Raw genomic sequence first — 18938 nt, 5'->3', positions numbered from 1 at the left:
ATCTCTTTTGCTGCGGAGGAATCGTCAGGCTGTGGTTTGCACCTTTAAAAGGGGTGGGGACACAGTTTAGTAGAGCTGGATAAGCTCTATAGTTCTGGCTTTGCAGTATGGGAGGTATGTAGCAGAAAAGAAAAAATAAACAAAAGATTAAAGCAAAAGTTTGACAGTGTTAAGTTGTGGGCAAACATATCAGACGGCACAGCGCTTCTTCAAACAACTCTTCTTTATTCTGAGGCCAGAACTGAACTGAGCTGAAGGGCTCAGTCAGCCTGCTTATATAGAGCTCCAGTACCTTGTCACTGTAACAACTTTCTAAAACTATCCAATCACTGAACGTCACTTTTGATCCTTCATTTGCATACAAACTATCCAATCACTGAATGTCACTTTCGATCCTTCATTTGCATAACTATCTACAGTATCCCCCTGCTGGCCCAGGGTGAGAACTTCAGTACATAACAGACAGGACAGGGAAAGGAGACAGCCTTCCTCCTTTTTTAAAGTTTTGGATGAGCTCTTTATACTGGGAAGTATGCAGCTACTATGAACATGCAGAGATATAGCTGTGTATAGCACATTTGAAACATGTTCTTTCTCTCAGAGGACTCTGGGTATTGTAGTTTATCCATCACAGAGGTACAATTCCCAGCAACTCTTAACAAACTACAGTGCCCAGAATTCTTTGGGGGGGAAATGTGCTTTACAGGTATAGTGCATTCACAGCCCTTACTTAAAGGTCTTTAAAAAGTTGACAGAAAAGTGAGTGCATAGGTTGTTGCAGTTGTGTCTCTTAACACTGACTGGTGATGGCCTACAGATGTCTCTGATGCTCATGCAGCCCTATTTCACCTGCCAATGGGAAATGCTAGCTGGGGAAAAAATTCATTTCCCCAGTAACAAAACAGTGTATTTTGAGAGCCGGGAAATGCAATATCTCTGCAAAAGAAGTGCAAAAGATCTGAATCACATGCAACAAACAAGTTACAACTGTGCATTTATAATGCAATAAGTTGATCAACCATGAAGCCAGAAGGCAGCAGCAGTACAAGCAGAAGGGCAGAACAGTGAGAGACTGGTTCTGCTTTCATGTCCTGCTTGTCAGAGTCCGAGAAGCACCTGACTGGATTTCTGAGGCCTTCTGTGTGATCTAGCAGGCCTCTTCTTAGGAATTTATGAGAACAGGAACAGTAAACAGCTAGCCAACCTGGGAGTTTGGGCCCTTTTCGTTCACCCACCCAGAGCCCACCTGGAGACATCTTGCTTGCTTTGCAAGTGTTTCAGTGTGAAACAGTTGGGAGGGGAGTGGTTCAGGACTTCTGTTATCGCAGCTCCAACCCAAGAGGAAGGTTGAAAAGTACACCGTTATCTCTGAAACAAGATACACCAAGGTGCAGGATGACAACCTTCCTTTGCTTGGCAAATCATATGACTTGATTGCAACGTGGCATGGAGCCAATGCTAAATCAACCCCTAGGATTGCGCGGTATGGATATAATACCCTGTCGGTCATCTTCCAGTTGCTGTTATCTGTCTTGTCTCCAGACTACGTGCAGTCCAAAGTCTTGAATCTGATATTCAGATTCTGCAATGCTGGAGTGCTTTGAGCATGTCCTTTCCAGTCTAAAATATTCCTCCCTCTGATGGTTGCATTCTGTTTGCTGCATTTGTTCTCTGCTTAATCTGTCCAGCCTAACTCAACCAGCTGTTTTTGCAACACATGAATGCAAATACTCCTGGAAGCCACAAGGAGGTGCCAGTGTATCATCATGATGACTCCACTGATTCTCCTAAAAGCTTTAAAAAAAGAATAGGTACTAAGCTGCAAATAATGACCCACAGGCTGATAAACGTAGATCAGACAGATCTCAGTTATTTTGGAAAACCATTTTCTATTGAGGATAATAGTTTTCTCACCCACATATATAAGCATACTTAGATGCTACTGACCCTGAGCTGCCTGAGTCTTAATGGCAGCTGCTACAGATGTGAGTGCTCCTGCCCACCTAGCAGTTTGAAAGCACATCAAGTGCAAGTAGATGAATAGGTACCGCACCGGTAGGAAGGTAAACGGTGTTTCCGTGTGCTGCTCCGGTTCACCAGAAGCGGCTTAGTCATGCTGGCCACATGACCCGGAAGCTGTACGTGGGCTCCTTCGGCCAATAAAGCGAGATGAGCACCGCAACCCCAGAGTCGGCCACGACTGGACCTAATGGTCAGGGGTCCCTTTACAGATGTGAGTGAGTCTCTCAGTTACCTGCTGTAGGTGCTAATAAGACTAAGAGATGCAAGGCTGTGAAAGCAACGGTTCCATTGGGCAAGCCAGTGGCGAAATAATCTGAGATGGCATTGCAAGCTAAGTCTCTTTTTTATACTTAATGTTAAGTAAATGTGCAGTGTTGGTTTAATAATGGAGGGAACTTTGAGGAAACACCCCATTCAGGCTGCACACAGGGCTATGACTGGTACAGGGCCGTATTTAGGTTTGATCAGGCCCTAAGCTACTGAAGGTAATGGGGCCCTTTATATGTCCAGCTGTCCTTTGTCAGCAACAAATTGTCACTGGTTTTTGTGTGTTGAATATATGCTATATGGTAATTTATGGACCAGTCCATGCAGAATGTAGGCACACTATATATATAGAACTGAGCAAACCAGTGATATTTTAGGGAGCAGGCTAGCAGGCAGGGCCCATTACTTACATCATAGGAGCCTACACAACACAAAACACTGTCGCTGTATGTAGGTTTTATTTTATTTGTTTTTAATCTTATATTTTGGAAATGTACATCAAGTTTTTTTCTTTAATTTTTTTGGGGGCCCCAAGAGAGTGGGGCCCTAAACTTGTTTCGCTTATACGTAAATCCAGCACTGGACTGGTAGCATCAAAGCTCAAGCCCCAATAGCTAATCATTAATCCCAGGAAATGACATGAGCCTATTCACAGTATTTAACTCAATTGATGAAATGTTTGCTTATGCACCAAGGAAAGGAAAGTCATTAGCCGTTCTGGTAATTGCCTCTCCTAGTCAGGCTGATTGGGTTATCTGCCATCTGCCATAATGGGCTGTGGAACTGATGTTCTTTGCTGGCACACTCCCTCCAGCCAGAACACTGCTGCCCACTCAGACGTGGCATGCATTTGTCAAAAGTGGCATCAAGATGGGCAGTAGTCAGGAAACGAACAGAATCCTGCTGCCTGCCTCAATACAAAAAGGAGAAGATTCACATAGCAGATCCACACAGCATCATTCAGAGACTGAAACCAGCACCGGTGAATGCTGATTTAGGAAATCTTATTCAAGCTCTCCTAGACTGTATCTATGGGATGTGGGTGGCGCTGTGGGTTAAACCACAGAGCCTAGGACTTGCCAATCAGAAGGTTGGCAGTTCAAATCCCTGTGACGGGATGAGCTCCCATTGCTCGGTCCCTGCTCCTGCCAACCTAGCAGTTTGAAAGCACATCAAAGTGCAAGTAGATAAATAGGTACCGTTCCGGCGGGAAGGTAAACGGCATTTCCGTGTGCTGCTCTGGTTCCCCAGAAGCGGCTTAGTCAAGCTGGCCACATGACCCGGAAGCTGTATGCCGGCTCCCTCGGCCAATAAAGCGAGATGAGCGCTGCAACCCCAGAGTCGGCCACGACTGGACCTAATGGTCAGGGGCCCCTTTACCTTTACCTTAGACTGTATCTACCTGGAAAATCTAGGGATTGAACCTGATGCCTTCTACATGCAGAGCAGCTGCTCTACCACTGAGCTACAGCCCTTCTTGCCAACCTGCTATATGCTATAGTTTTTTCCTGTTAGGGATTCAGTATAAGACAATAAGCCATTTTAAATATGTGTGTATTCAAACACATCCACACGTGCAAATGAGCAGCAGGCTTGGCCTTGTGCAGGTCAGCAAGAAGTATAGAACTACGCCCATGTAAGTCAATCAGTAGGCAATTCCTTAATAGAATGTATGTGGGAACATCTCAAAGCACACTTACTTCCAAAAGGTCCCTGCCCCCTAATTGTTCACAGGGAGTCCAAGGGAAGAGGGCTCATCAGTCATCATAATGACCCACCTATTGCGAATCCCACCTCAAGATGAGTCAGTCTAGGTATTTTAGGTATAGAAACTTAATTCATGTATGCGACTACAGCGGCAAGAATGTTATTTGCCAAAAATGGAAAGAAGAAGAAGTCCCAGCAGAGGAAGAATGGATACAAAAACTTATGGGATATGCAGAAATGGCAAAACCTACCGGAAGAATAAGAAATCAAGATAACAGACTTTTTTTATATAAAAGAATGGAAATGGTTTATTGAATATTTACAGATAAGTTGTAAACAGATAAAAACATTGGCAGGATTATTGTAATAACCTGCAGTTTCATAAAAGTATATATTTAAAGAAGATGAATAAATGAGCAAATTAAATTAATTAGGGTATGCAGAAGATATTAAAAATAAATTTAAGGAACTGCAGAAAGAGAGGGAAGGAAGTCAAGTTTTGAAATGTCAAAGAGACTGCAAAATCAGTGAAATGTATAAATCTGAAAAGTATAAATAATTCTTAAAAACATAAACTAAAAACAAGACAAATTAGTCAAAAGGACCACAGGGCAAACCAGGACCAAGCAGCAAGACAGAACGAGAGGATGAGCCGGGAACAGAGCGCAACAGAAATGCACCAGAGCTCAGGAAGATCTTGTTCATAATGTAAAGCTCAACCTGGCACAGAGAGCCCTCTTATACTCTTTCCTGCCCTCAGGGACCCAATAGCCAAACTGGACTGGTAGAGTCCATCCCCAGCTTGGAGAAACGTCCCTGAAGTTCAACGGTTCACCACACAGTGGAGCTGTACACATACCCAGCAGCACCTGGCAGCAAATTTGGCAAGTCTGTAGGCACAGGAAAAGCTCCACAGTCTGTGAAAAGCCAGGTGGAAAAGCTTTCCTATAAGCAGCACCTGCAGCAGGGAGGAGAGGGAGTGACATTGATGACTGAGAAATGAGTATGTATGAGAGATGCAGGAGGGGAGGGGAGGGACAGGAAATAGAGGCACAGGGAGTATGCTTTGGGAGAGAGCTGAAGAACACAGGAAGAGCCCTGCTGGATCAGGTCACAGGTCTATGTAGTTCAGAATTCTATTTCCCCCAGTTGCCAGCCTCTTGAACCTGAGCACAATAGCTTTCTCCTGCTGTTGGTCTCCAGCTTCAGATATTGATACTCAAAAGCAGACTGTCTCTGATTCTGGAGCAGTGGCATACCATGGTGCAAAATTGTTAGGGACGCAAAATTTCAACATCTGGTACTGCTGCAATACTGCTGTACACTTCCTTTGCTGGGCTCCATTGAAAACGGCTTCTTCATGTGAACCAGGAAGTGACCTCTCCAGAAAATGGAATGACTCTTCTTTTGTTATCTCTGCAGCTGCAATCTTTTGGGTGATGTGGAAACTCTTAGGCAGTTGAATGCGTATGAATACTCCATCCATTTCCCTCCACCACCTCTCTGCATGGCCCTGGACGCTGGCAACCCCAGCTAGGCCACTGTCCTGGAGCCAACATATAGCCATCTTGACCTTTAGCCATTATCCTTATTCTCCAAGAATCAGTCTAATTTTAAGGCAGCTGAAGTTGGCATTGGTCACCACACCCTCTGGCAGTGAATTGCATAGTTTTAGCTATGTGCTGTATTAAGACTCGCTGGGTCCTGAATCTTCCAGCTTTCAACTTCACTGAGCAATCTGCAGGTTCTACTATTACAGGAAGGGGAGAAAAACTTCTCTCTGCCCATTTTCTTACAAACTTCTATTATTTCTTCTCTCCACCCTCACCTTCCTTCCTTCCTTCCATGGCCCATTGATTCAGCAGCTACTTTGGGGTGGAGAGGTGGGGTAGAGTTGTATGGGAAGAAATCTGCAAGGCCAAACACCAGCTGAAGCATGTAGGGCTGCATGCATGTGTGAACAGGCACCTGACCCATAGAGAAATGCATTGCTAATGGCTTGGTACTTGGGGCTCATAATGGAAGGAGTCGACTGTTGAGAAGAAGGCACTGCTTTGCAGCCTGCCAATGGCAGGTCTGGGAATTGCATGGAGCCTGGAAGTGCTTCCTTGCTCACTCAATGGCAGGAGATGCGCTGAAGAGACCCATTAGGCAACACTCGGCTTGCTTGGCTTTACAGCTCAGCTGCTGAATAATTGAGCAGGAGCTCAGCAGGCCCACTAGGCCAGCAGCTCAGCAGCTGAATCGCAATAAAGGCAAATAATTCATCATTTGGCTTAATGAGATACTTCCCAAAGAGCCTCATAGACACCACGTGGCTATGCTCTACTAACACAGTCGGAGGCAGCATGCCTTTGAATACCAGTTGCCAGGAATCAAAAGTTAGTTGTTTTGCTCACAACCTGCTTGCAGGTTTCCATACCCTCCAACATTTCTCCGATGAAAATAGGTACGTCCCATTCCATAATGACTATTTATACCCCACATGTCTTATTGGGTTGCCCCAGCATTCTGGGCAGCTTCCAACGTATATAGAAACATAATAAAACATTAACATAAAAAAACCCCTTCCCTATACAGAATTGCCTTCAGATGGCTTGGGGGTTAGATAACTCCATACCCTCCAACATTTCTCCAATGAAAATGTTAGGGACATCCTAAGGAAAAGCGGGACATTCCAGGATCAAATCAGAAACTGGGACGGCTTCTCTAAATCAGGGACGTCCCTGGAAGATAGGGACACTTGGAGGTTCTGGGTTTCCCACAGGTGTCTGGTTGGCCACAGTGAGACCAGGGGGCTGGACTAGATGGGGCTTTTATCCTGATCCAACAGGACTTTTCTAGTGTTCTTAGTCTGTGCCTTGTTCACAGGCTCTTGCCCGAAGCAGTTCTACACTCTTTCCCCAAAGTTTCTGCCAGAGAGAGACAGATCAGGATCTGAATCACTTGGGTGTCATTCTACAGGCATCACAGAGACACGTGTCCACTGTGAAAAGGACACATCCTCACCTATTGCCCTGGCATGACATAGATGTCTATGGCACAGTCACAAGACTGCAGTCCATTGTCCCTGTGAAATCAATGAGAGACTCACTTGGGGTGTGTCACAGACTTGCAGGTCCTGTCCTAAGCAAAAATGTGGGTGTCACATTTTTGCTATCCTGCAGGGCTTTCTTTCTTTCTTTCTTTCTTTCTTTCTTTCTTTCTGGTATGTATACTCCCACATCCACTCCCTGCTACAAGATAGGCTGGCAGCTCCCATGATATCCGCTGAGCTGCTCTGCTGTCCGGGGATGAGTCTTGCATATTCTTTGCAAACGAACAGCAATTAGCAGCTGGCATTATCGCCTAAGCACCCATTTGGCTCCCTGCCAGGTTGAGGACTGCTGTTGTTGCTGCTTCTGGTACTTCCTGGGGGCTGTGCCTGGTGATTAAAGATGCATGACCACCGTGAAAGAGCAGTGATTACCGATGGTGGGCCAACACTGCTAACTACAATGCGAGTATACGGTGGGGGTGCTCAGTTGCACTGGTGTCATTTAATCACAGGCACTGAGCTAATGAAGCTGTGGTGCTGAGCTGTGGGAAAGAGTCTGTAAAGGAGAGGTACCAGTTAGCACAGTGAGTTTCTCCCCCTACTGAAGTACAGTTGCTGTTTTGGATGGGGCCACCTTCACAGATCTTGCCACTGCTCAGTTTCTAGCAGAGATCTACATGAAGATTGCCACAAATTCTAATGTGTTTTTGTTTTTTTAGTACCAGGCAGCACGTTACATGTAAATGTGGACATACATTCTAAGTGCAGTAGAAGCTACTCTTTCCCAAAATGTAGCAATTCTGTGTTCAAATCATTCTTACCACATTTTATTCCTGCATTGCAGGGGGTTGAAATAGATGACCCTTGGGATCCTTTCCAACTCTAAAAAAAGAAAAAGAAAAAGGTAAAGGACCCCTGGATGGTTAAGTCCAGTCAAAGGTGACTATGGGGTTGCGGCGTTCATCACGCTTTCAGGCCAAGGGATCTGGCGTTTGTCCAAAGACAGCTTTTCCGTGTCATGTGGCCAGCAGGACTAAACCTCTTCTGGCGCAACGGGACACCGTGACAGAAACCAGAGTGTGTGGAAACACCATTTACCTTCCCACCACAGCAATACCTGTTTAGCTACTTGCACTGGCATGCTTTTGAACTGAGAGGTTGGCAGGAGCCGGGACAGAGCAACGGGAGCTCACCCTGTTGCGGGGATTCGAACCACTGACCTTCCGATCAGCAAGCCCAAGAGGCTCAGTGGTTTAGACCACAGTGCCTCCCGTGTCTACAGTTCTATGATTCTAGAGAACATGGGCATCTGTCTTCCATGCTGCTCCTGTGTGCAGGTTTTGGGCAGCAGGCACACAACGTCATTCTTGTCCACATGCCATCCCATATTATTTCCCCCATTTAATCCAGATATATGGAAAACCCATTAAGTAAAAAAACAAAAATAAAAAACCACCACCACCACCACCACAACACAGAGGAAACAGTAAATAGAAATTTGGTCTGTGCTGGGGAGAGGGGGAATCTGGGGTGCAACTCTGATGGGGATGATGTTGTGTGGATGCAGGAGCTGCATCAGCAAAACACAATGTGGAAGAGCCCCATGTCTGTCTTCACTTTGGATCACTGTGCACATGACATGCCACCAAGCCTTCATGCGGAAGTAGATGAGGCTTAATGGGAAGAGAGGGTAGATTCAAAGTCTAGCAATCTTGAATTGTTGTCCAGGTTTCCTGGGTTTGTAATCTCTAAGCTTTCATTTGCTATGATCCCAACAGATAGTGAATTACAGCCATAACATGCTCTGAGCCTTCCAGATAAAACAGCATAAAGGCCTTATAAAGGTGCAAAGGGGGAACCTGCAACATAGACATTTTTTTAAAAAAAAAATCTGGGATCACTGTACATTTCCCTCATCCGTGTACAATTATGTTCTTATAACACACTGTTGCAAAGTAGAGCATGGAAGCAGGACATTTTGGAAAGGAAAATATATCTCTGACCATCTGAATTAAAAAAAGATTTTCAAAAAGCAGTCAAAACGTTTGTGTGTTCTGTTGGGCGAAGTGGAATGTGGTCTTTTTAATCTTTCGATCTAACCCATATCTGCATAGCCAATAAAAAAACAGTGGATCGAACTTTGTACTGATACACACCTTTTATTATTGTTGCAAGCTATGCAGCTGGATTTTTTTCTTACTAGATTTTTTTTGTTACAAGGAAATGAATCTTTAAAAGTTATGTATTCAGTAACTATTATTTTCTCCAGTTGTCAACAAGAACTGCAACTTTGCTCTCGGGTTTCAAATTCAAAACATTCAGATACATTTTTTTTTTTTGCTGGTTGTTGCTGAAGATGGAAAACGTTTTAGAAATTCAGGGGAACTTCTAATCCAGCAGCAATTGTGAGATACTCACTAAATATTATGGTGTTTTAAGGGGAAATCTTTTCAAAATAAGAAGCTGTCAACTTGAAATACAGTGTGCTTGACCCTTTGCACACATATGTACACACATACACACACACACACATCTCACTTTCAAAACTGCATCTCCTCCTTCATGCCAAGTAGTAAATAAGTAAACAGAGAAATGCTGGTGCTTATATACCTCTCTAGCTCATGATTCGTGCCTGGTAATTCCAGATGTATGGGAAATGTCTCAGCGGTGAAGGAAATGCACACATTCAGAGGCTCTGTACACCTAATTATTACTACTCATGATCAAGGACTGAGGGTGTGCGTTAAGGGGGACAGTCTTAGCAAGTCCAGGCTCAAATTATACTTTGTTGTTGTTGTTTAGTCGTTTAGTCGTGTCCGACTCTTCGTGACCCCATGGACCAGAGCATGCCAGGCACTCCTGTCTTCCACTGCCTCCTGCAGTTTGGTCAAACTCATGATGGTAACTTCGAGAATACTGTCCAACCATCTCGTCCTCTGTCGTCCCCTTCTCCTTGTGCCCTCAATCTTTCCCAACATCAGGGTCTTTTCTAGGGAGTCTTCTCTTCTCATGAGGTGGCCAAAGTATTGGAGCCTCAGCTTCATGATCTGTCCTTCCAGTGAGCACTCAGGGCTGATTTCCTTCAGAATGGATAGGTTTGATCTTCTTGCAGTCCATGGGACTCTCAAGAGAGTCTCCTCCAGCACCATAATTCAAAAGTATCAATTCTTTGGCAATCAGCCTTCTTTATGGTCCAGCTCTCACTTCCATATATCACTACTGGGAAAACCATAGCTTTAACTATACAGCCCTTTGTCGGCAAGGTGATGTCTCTGCTTTTTAAGATGCTGTCTAGGCAAATTATACTTTACCCATGAGTATTTATTTCCCAGCTGTCAAAGCTTACTCTAAACTCAGCAAGACACCCTGAGCAACAGATGGACATATAAGCCGACAGGACTTGTTGAAAGGGATTTCTGCATAGTCATACTGTGCATTTTCCTCCTCACACAGCAAGAGTGGCACATAAGGAGGCTACTCACAGTGGCACAGTGAGGTTGAAATCACTATGCTTATCAAATCAAGCACCAGGCAGCTATTTACATGTCTGGGTGCCACACCAGCTACCTGAGACTGGCTCCATCTGATTCCATCTGATTAGTGAAAGGAGGGTAAGTTTTGTGTTTTTTGGAGGAGAGGCGTTCAGTGGGAATTGTTTATATACATTTAATCAAATCACCACATATACATTCAACCTTACCCCCACCCCACCCTGTCTGCAATAGGCTAGAAATTTACAAAGCATTAGTGTCCTGATGGGCTCAGACTCATCAGAAATACTTCATAGCTCCACAGAGCAAGGAGCTTTGATGCCCTTTCTAATGGAAGCTGTGTGACATTTAAGGCACATGGGACTATCTGTGTATACCATTAGGCTGCTCTCTCCCTACACTTGTTCCTTTCCCATGCAGTAACCCATCTGAAAAGGGAGTTAACCAAATGTTGGTACGTGCTCCTAGTCCTTACATTCTAATGCTATAGGATGATATCCATGGATGTTAAGCACATTCCATGCAAGGCAAGAAGGGAAACTCTGTACACGTAATGAATGACCCTAGTCCAGAGACAGTGAAGCTTAAGTCCCATATATTTCAATGAAGTTAAGTGCCACCGACTTTCTTTGAATCAGGCTCCTTCTCTATACGTCGTTGTAACTGAGAGTCTCTGGTAATATGTGAAGAGCTGAAATGCTCAGTATAAATGCTGATTATTGATACTACATGTACAGGAAGTATAACTGGAAAATCCATCCCACTTCCCCAATTTTTATGGGGAGCAAATGGGCCATAAAACGGGCTTGCTTAAGGCCTCAGTATTGCTGCCTGCCCTGTATTTATATTCTATCATTATTCATATCCTGTGGGATCACAGGGAGGTAAGGAAGGGACTGCTAGATTCAGTTTGGGACAGGGTTCTTGTGCATCTAGAAGGGGGAATTTTGGCAAAGCCACATCTCATTTTACAGGATTACTATTCCGAGGGCTGCTTTACACTTAAAGGATTCCTACACAGACATCACTTGTGTGCAGGAAAGTGGCACATTCGTTGCATATACGCTAACATGCAGTCTATTTTGTCACTTCTATTCATAGCTGTGTCTGCAGTGGCTTTGGACGTTATTGGATTTTTCTTGTACACAAAAATTCACCTTACTTTTCCGGAATCTCCAGTCTTAGGCATGGCTCAGAAGCTTGCACCTATATCTTTACAAAGGAATTAAAACAGCCACTGACCCAAGACAGGAAAACCCCTTCACGATATTGTAGGGTCTCATCTGATCTGCGGTTCGAGTTCTAGCTTCAAGGCTTCCTTCCCTTCCCATACAAAGCTAATATTTACTTTTCAGAAAATGATCAAAATCGAAAGCACCTATTTCACGAGGCCATAAAAATGTACAACAACTGGCTTGGGCCCAGCACGGATGTGTGTGTGTTTGCACAGGACGTGGTACACCAGACATTTGTTTGAGCATGGCAGCCGGGTAGATTACCAGAAAATGCGCCCACAAAGCCTATTCATCTCCACATGCTTGCTTGGGTCGTGGAGCACTGAGGCCTACTCATTCCCCTAAACAGTTGCCTTTTCTACTACCAGACACACCTGCTTTTGTTCATGTGCTGTTCCATGTTCCAAGATAAAGGAATCCCTTTCCCCTTTCAAAATCTCTAGGCAATACCAGACCTGGCATCAACATGTAGAACCCTGGGCTACAGCTTGGAAACGTTTTTCCTGGTGTTCTGAGCAGTACTGAGCAGCTGGGTCCAGGAGCCACAATGCCTCTAATTAATTTCCCACAATGCCTCTAACATAGTATTATTCCTGAGGCATTGGGCAGATTTAAAATTCCAACTACCCAGGCCTGTACAGAGCACTGCTGTCTGGCTCAGTCACAGCTGCCACATACATCCACTAATTCCCACTGCCATGGGAGGGACCACATAGCAGGGCAAATCACTGTAGGCCTTCAACAAAACTCCCATTGGGACTAGTTTGGATCCTCACCAATGCATTGCAAGCCCTTTAGGTCTTTCTAACTAAGACAATTTCACCTCTCATATGTCCCACACCAAACCTGGGAAGTAAGAACGAGCTAACCTTTCTATCTCCATGAAACCAAGCATTTTTGTGGACAGCTGAGATCTTAACTAAAGCCAGAATCTACACTGTTCCCTCACCCTCCATTTAGCCAAGATGTTAGCGTCTCCCCCACTTTCTGGAGAGGGTTTTGCTTTAAAAAAAACATTTGAGAAGCTATTTGTGCTGAGTTGCCATCCGGCTAGTGTAGAAACCGCTGGGTTCCCGCTCAGGCTGGTGGGGTTTTATTTCAAGGCACGCTGTTACCAGTTAGGATGACCAGGCAGATCGTAAGGACCAGAAATGCTGTGGGGCAGGTTGTGCAGCCAGCCAGCTAGAGAAATCAGTGTGCAAGATACTGTAGTGCCCTGTTTTGCTTCATTCTCTTCTAAATGTCTGCAGGGCAGGAAGCCAAACAAGGAAGAGCAGTCCTGGCCAAAGGTGATAACCCCCAATCTGAGAGGAAATCAGCCAACAAAAGAGAAAGGCCCTGGCAGGATCACTGGCAGCGGTGGGGGAAGCAGGGTCTCCATCTCCTAGCAGCCTTCAGTTTCATAAGATGCTACCTTCTGCATGCACCTGAGCAAAGCACGCAGCAAAACGACATGGGCTTGCTTGGCACCATCTCCTCCCAGCCTACAGCACTCTAGCATCATGAAATGTTGCACTGCACAGCTTCCTGGAACTACAGGCATCTACGAAGCCATTATCAATGTGCAAAATGATTAAGCTCTATATAAACTGTTCCCCCAGTTTCAACTGTATATATTCATGCAAATACAGCACCAATCATATCTGCATGCACGTATGGTTCTCCTGCGGTTCTAGTCAACTTTTTAAAACAAAGTCCATAAGTTACTCAAGGACACAGTGTGGCTTGGTGATTGCAATGGGTAAAATCAGGGCGCCAAATAGCTGTGCAAAGCAAAGGCTTAGAGCAAGATGTTGGTGTCATGTTCAGACTGTACGCGTTCAACCCAATAAGGTGCAGAGCTTCAGACAAGGAGTCTCTGAATGCACAGGACTCGGCATAGCCTAGTTTTCCTGGAGGAATCCTGTGAATTCCAAATGTAGGCTGGCATGAGTGTCCATATTCACTGCGTCTTCCCTTCATCCTCCTGGGATAATCCATGGTATATCAGCTTTAAGTGCACTGGGAACAAAAACACAAAAGAAGAAAAGTTGCATTCAACGCACTGATGAATGAAAGTGGTATCTGGGTATGTTCCAACTCATTCCTGTTTCAGCCCTTTCTTGCTCAGGGAAAAGGCTGCACAGCTAATGAAGCTGAACCTGCATCTTTCTGCATCTTGTCACATCTGCACAGGAGATAGATGTTTTATATAAATAATGGATTTTAAGAAATCCATTATTTCTTTAAATCCTGTAAATAATGGGCTTTGGGGGAAAGGGTTCAATTACGAATCAGGATGCTTCGGCCTTACCACCAACCCCCACAATTAAAATTTAAAACCACGTGCGTTCCAACCAAAGACATGTTTCTGAAACTGTTTTGCAAAGATAAGCCTGCATGTTATAGCAAAGGCAAATGTGGGATCATTTCGCAAGGGCTTTTACTGTACCAGCCAGTGTAGTTTGAGAAGCATTCTGGCCGCATGCATTATCAGTTTCATGTTGTTATGCATGTCTGGAAGTTCTCCATCCTTGGAGTGATTGGGGCTGAAGCCCTATAATAGTCATCTGGGAGTTTGATTGAATTGAATTGGACCTACATCTAATAGGATTGTGCTCTGGGATATGCATGAAACATATTCCATATTCTGAAGGATTAGAGTGAATTTTGTGCCACCTGCCATGGCTGCGCCATCTTATAATGCCTAATAAAGAATAATTACAAGCCATGTATCTGGAAGCTGCCCCATCAAGGAAGCTTGTGGCTCCGGAAACTTTATGGTCCACAGTTAATGATTAAACACAGCAGGCCATAGTGCCAGGCTGGTCACTTTATAACTTGCCCGGTTACTTCTCCCTGTTGTAGAGAGACAGATGTTCACTTGCTCTTCCTGCTAGTCTGGGCACGATGCCAGGGAAATGCCAGGAATAATGGCATACGCAGAGAACTCTCTCCTAGCAGACACCCGAATATTTGCTGTTGGCGATACGGCATCGCAGTCAGTGTGAGACAGGGAGCAGAAACTAGAAAATGGAAGAACTGGAGGACTTAGAATGCAAGGAATAATCGGAACTGCAAGGACATGAGGAGCTGTGGTCAGGATTCAGGATTTGTCAAAACAAATGTACAGCTGCTGGGGGACAAGCCAAAACTGGGAGGGGGCACTACTAGTGGCTACTATTATTTGACCATCCAGGATTAAGTCTGGATCAAGGAGCGTCCCTGAGCTGTGAACCTGATTTTAATTTAGGGAGAATGGAATCTACTTCAAAGCAGATTGTGCAGTTTCTCCTGCGGCACCAAAACCCCTTATTGTGCCCCATTTCTATTAGCATCTAATAAAATGCATGCTATTGTTAAAGCAGTTATGAGATGCCAGAAATATTCCCTGTATGTTTTGTTTTCCTGAAGACATGACAAGAGACATAGCCGAGATGGGTGAAGTGGAGCTTTAATTTGGGGCTTTGGTTTCGCTACAGCAGACAACAGAATTCTCTGACTAGATAACGTAAGAAAACCCCCATACCCACCTTCCCAAATGCAACAAACAAAATAAATGATGTTTCATCTCTGTGGGAAGCTTGACACGACAACTGAATTATCTATTGGGCTTTTAAGGCAGCTGACTGTCTCTTCTGCGTTTGAGACTGTAGTCCTGCTCTAAGACACATATTTCATTTTTGCCCTTTTGTACACAAACGTGGATATTTTTGAAATAAAGCTTTTCAGACAGAAACACCAGCACCCAAGGATTTTGTGTGTGTGTGTGTGTGTGTTTAAATTCTGCTAACAAGATAGGCAAACATAATGAGCAACGCCCCCCCCCCCAAAAAAATGATAGCCAAAACACAGGAACTGGACACCATGCTGAGAACAGATGTGAAACAGTAAAAAATGGAACAGACACAACTGATCACATTCCCACCATGCCAGCCGTTATTATCTGCCCTTTCTCTAATTTTCAAAGTAACATGAAATGTACACAACAGGCCAGTATATTCTATAATGTGCCATGCAATCCTATGCAGGACCAAGTCCTCCTCCTAAGTTCAGTGGCAAGTGGGTACAGGATTGCAGCCTTAATGTGGCAATTATCAGAAGCTGGCTTCTATGACACCAGCGATATTAACAATCATAAGGACTTGCTTATCTGTGACAACTTTTAAGAAGATGTAGTTTGAGTTTAGTGACTTAAGTCACAATGGGGTGTGTGCAGATGGACCCTGACGTACCATTCATTCTCTGGAATTCTGTGATCTCTCACACACACATCGCTTAACCACCATTTCCTTGAAGTAACATCATTCTCTGGAATTCTTTGACCTCACACACACCTCACCACCCTTTCGCATTCATAATTCTGCTAATGTGATGGGACATGTTTTTAAATCACTCGGCTCAAATGTATTTCTCTCAAAGCACAAATGTTGGAAAATTCAGATTATTTATCTGCCTAAAACAGAAAAACAACAGTCTTGGTACATACCTTGCTGTGGGGATGGGTGGGCACTGACTCTTGCCGCTGCATCATTTCCTTCTACTCTCCAGGGAAAATTTCAGATGCCTCCAGGAGGTGAAACGTTCTTCTCTGTAGTTTGATGGTGCCACCTGCACATTCCTCTGGTTGTAGATCGACTTAAACAACTAGTTCTTTAAGGGAGACTTCAATGTTGAGCGAATACCAGAAAGCCCAGAATAGGAGACTAAATGCCAACAGCAGGGCTCCCGAGTAAACAAAGAAATCCCAAGAGCTCAAAAGGCCAAAAATCCCTAGAAGCAGGAGGACCAATCCAGCCACATCACAGACGAGAGCCAAAACTAATATGAAATAACACCGGCCCACATAAAGGGCAAGGATCGTGGCCAAATTCTTCTTCATGGGGCGCTATCTGCCAAAAGGCAGGCTGAGCTTTTGAAGCCTGTCTTATTGTCATGCTACCTGCCCAAACATCCAGGCTGCCTTGCCATCAGAAGGAAGTATAAATGTCAGAGCACACCTCTGAGGACACTAAGCAGGTAGACCAGGTGAGCCTTTAACTCCTTCCTGCCCTGTCACTGTCACCCTAGCAGTGACACACTTTTGCCTGCAAGCTGCCGCACTGCATGGATCTCTCCACCTGGGCTTTGGTCCCCTTGGGGAACTTTTCTTTTTGTACTCGGAAAAACTAGTAAGGGCTAACTAGCCCATGTCTATTATTTTTTATTTAAATCTGACATTTTATAATCGTATAGCTTCTACAGCACTTTGAAATCAAGCCCCACACTTCCTAGACCGAGGGGGTTGTTCTGTTAAACCAGGAAAACTACAACTAAACATTATTTTAAAATGTGTCAATAAGATCATTCAGCGTAAAGTTGTGTGTTTTTAGATAGCCACAGTAAGTGTCCTTTTAATGCCAAGCTGAGGCACAGGCATGGCAAACCCATAAAATATCTGGGTGTGGTCTTTACTACAAACTTTACATTATTACAAAAACTTAATTACACAGCACTTACAAAAAGAAAATAAAATAAAACTACAAAGATGGAGCAAGATGAATATAGCATAGCTTGGAAAAACCAGTTCTGTAAATATGAATATTTTACCATGTTAAATTTACCTTTTCCCGGTAGGTTACCTATTGCTATCACGACAGAAGCACTCCAAAATTGGCAGGAATTTATTAACGTATTTATGCATGGTGGTAAAAGGTCAATATTTTTAAAAATCAATCTGAAGACAGAGGGCTAGGAATACCTCACTTTTAATGACATCTTGATATTTTTTTAATGTCATGCAGCATGTGCCTTCATTTGTAGGGATTCAGGCAAGCAGCAGGGACAAATGGAATGCACTGATGAAGAACATGTGTCTCTTTAAGCCATACTATAAAAAAAAACAGCTTGGTCTCTAACCCTTTCTTGAAACATGCTCTGCAGGTATGGCAAGAGTAGAATAAAATCTACTGTACAATCACTATTAGCCCCTATAATTGTCCATCCTTTGTTCTGTGGAACTGATAAAATTCTGTAATGTAAACACTGGGAGTCTAAAATGCCTCTGTAGGATGAGGTACCTATCCAGTGGGTTAACCTCATCCTCAAACTGAAAAAAGAGTAAAAAAAACCCAAACCCACCATGGTTTGAACTGCATCAAATTTTACGTTTCAGCAATAATGCCCTTAACTGAAATGGAAAATTCATTAACAGAATATTCTTCAAGTCTAAAAAACATCAACCCCAGTTTCTACTATCTACAGGATATTTATAAATTTAATATCACAACTCAAAATGATTCTGTTTTTTCTTTAAAAAAAGTTTTTCTTAACAGATTTAAATACAACCCTTTCAGATGCATAGTGGAATGCTCCGTGGAGTAAAAAGGCACTGAAATCTGTTTCTGCAGGCGTCTGTGGAAACACTCTGAAAGTGAGTTATAGGTAGAACCTTACATCTGTCTTATTGAGCAGTACCAACAAAATACTGAGCAAACAATGCTGGAGAGGCTGTACTAACCTTTTTGTTATGTACTGAAGTCCTCACCCTAGGCCAGCAGGGGGATACTGTAGATAGTTTTCACTCAGGTCCACATATGCAAATAGGGGATTGAAAGTGACGTTCAGTGATTGGATAGTTACAGAAAGTGGTTACTGTTGCGCTGTAGTGGAGCTCTATATAAGCAGGCTGGCTGAACCCTTCAGTTCAGTTCAGTTCAGGCCTGTGAATAAATAAGAACTGTTTGAAGAATCGCTGTGTCATCTGATATGTTCACCCACAACTTAACACTTTTGTCACATGTGGCAGAATTGGTCTGAAATTAATCAGTTTTGGCAAAAAGTATCTGAAGGCACTGGCAAAATAGTTCCATGTTCGCCCCCCAGTTGGTTTTGTTATCCCTGTTTGATAATCAAAATGTTGGTATTCCTTACAAGGACTTAGTAATATTTTTCAATGGTGTCAGCTCATCAGCTGATAAGTAAACTGGTTCAGGATTAACATTATCTAATTGGTACACAAACTTTTGGCAAATTGCTTTAGCCAAAAAGTAAACGGGGAGACTGAATGCTGAAAGGGAAAGTGGTGGGGAGATGACTTTGACAATGATTGGTTTTGTTTTATTACATATGTTATCAGATCTAGCCATTCTGTGATTTTTGACCAACGTATGGCGACACTCTTTAAATTAATATACCAGACTTCATAGTGAATACTGTTGC

At 43.7% G+C, this 18938-nt stretch overlaps 1 protein-coding gene across 1 annotated transcript; it reads right to left on the bottom strand.

Annotated features, from left to right (window-relative positions):
* Positions 1-9366: 9366 nt before the first annotated feature.
* LOC310755274 (transmembrane protein 238-like) lies at positions 9367-16684 on the bottom strand. The gene is made up of 2 exons (XM_083597822.1): positions 16228-16684; positions 9367-13760 (listed from the first exon to the last, which is right to left on the bottom strand). Exon 1 carries the CDS (start codon positions 16618-16620, stop codon positions 16378-16380), a length of 243 nt encoding a protein of 80 aa, XP_083453948.1. The 5' UTR covers positions 16621-16684; the 3' UTR covers positions 9367-13760; positions 16228-16377.
* Between the last annotated feature and the right edge of the window lie 2254 nt (positions 16685-18938).

The sequence above is a fragment of the Podarcis filfolensis genome (genome assembly GCF_964270895.1).
Source record: "Podarcis filfolensis genome assembly, chromosome: 2".
NCBI classification, from domain to species: Eukaryota; Metazoa; Chordata; class Lepidosauria; order Squamata; family Lacertidae; genus Podarcis; species Podarcis filfolensis.
Note: the sequence above shows the minus strand (reverse complement) of the source record. Positions and strands in the feature narration are given on the sequence as shown.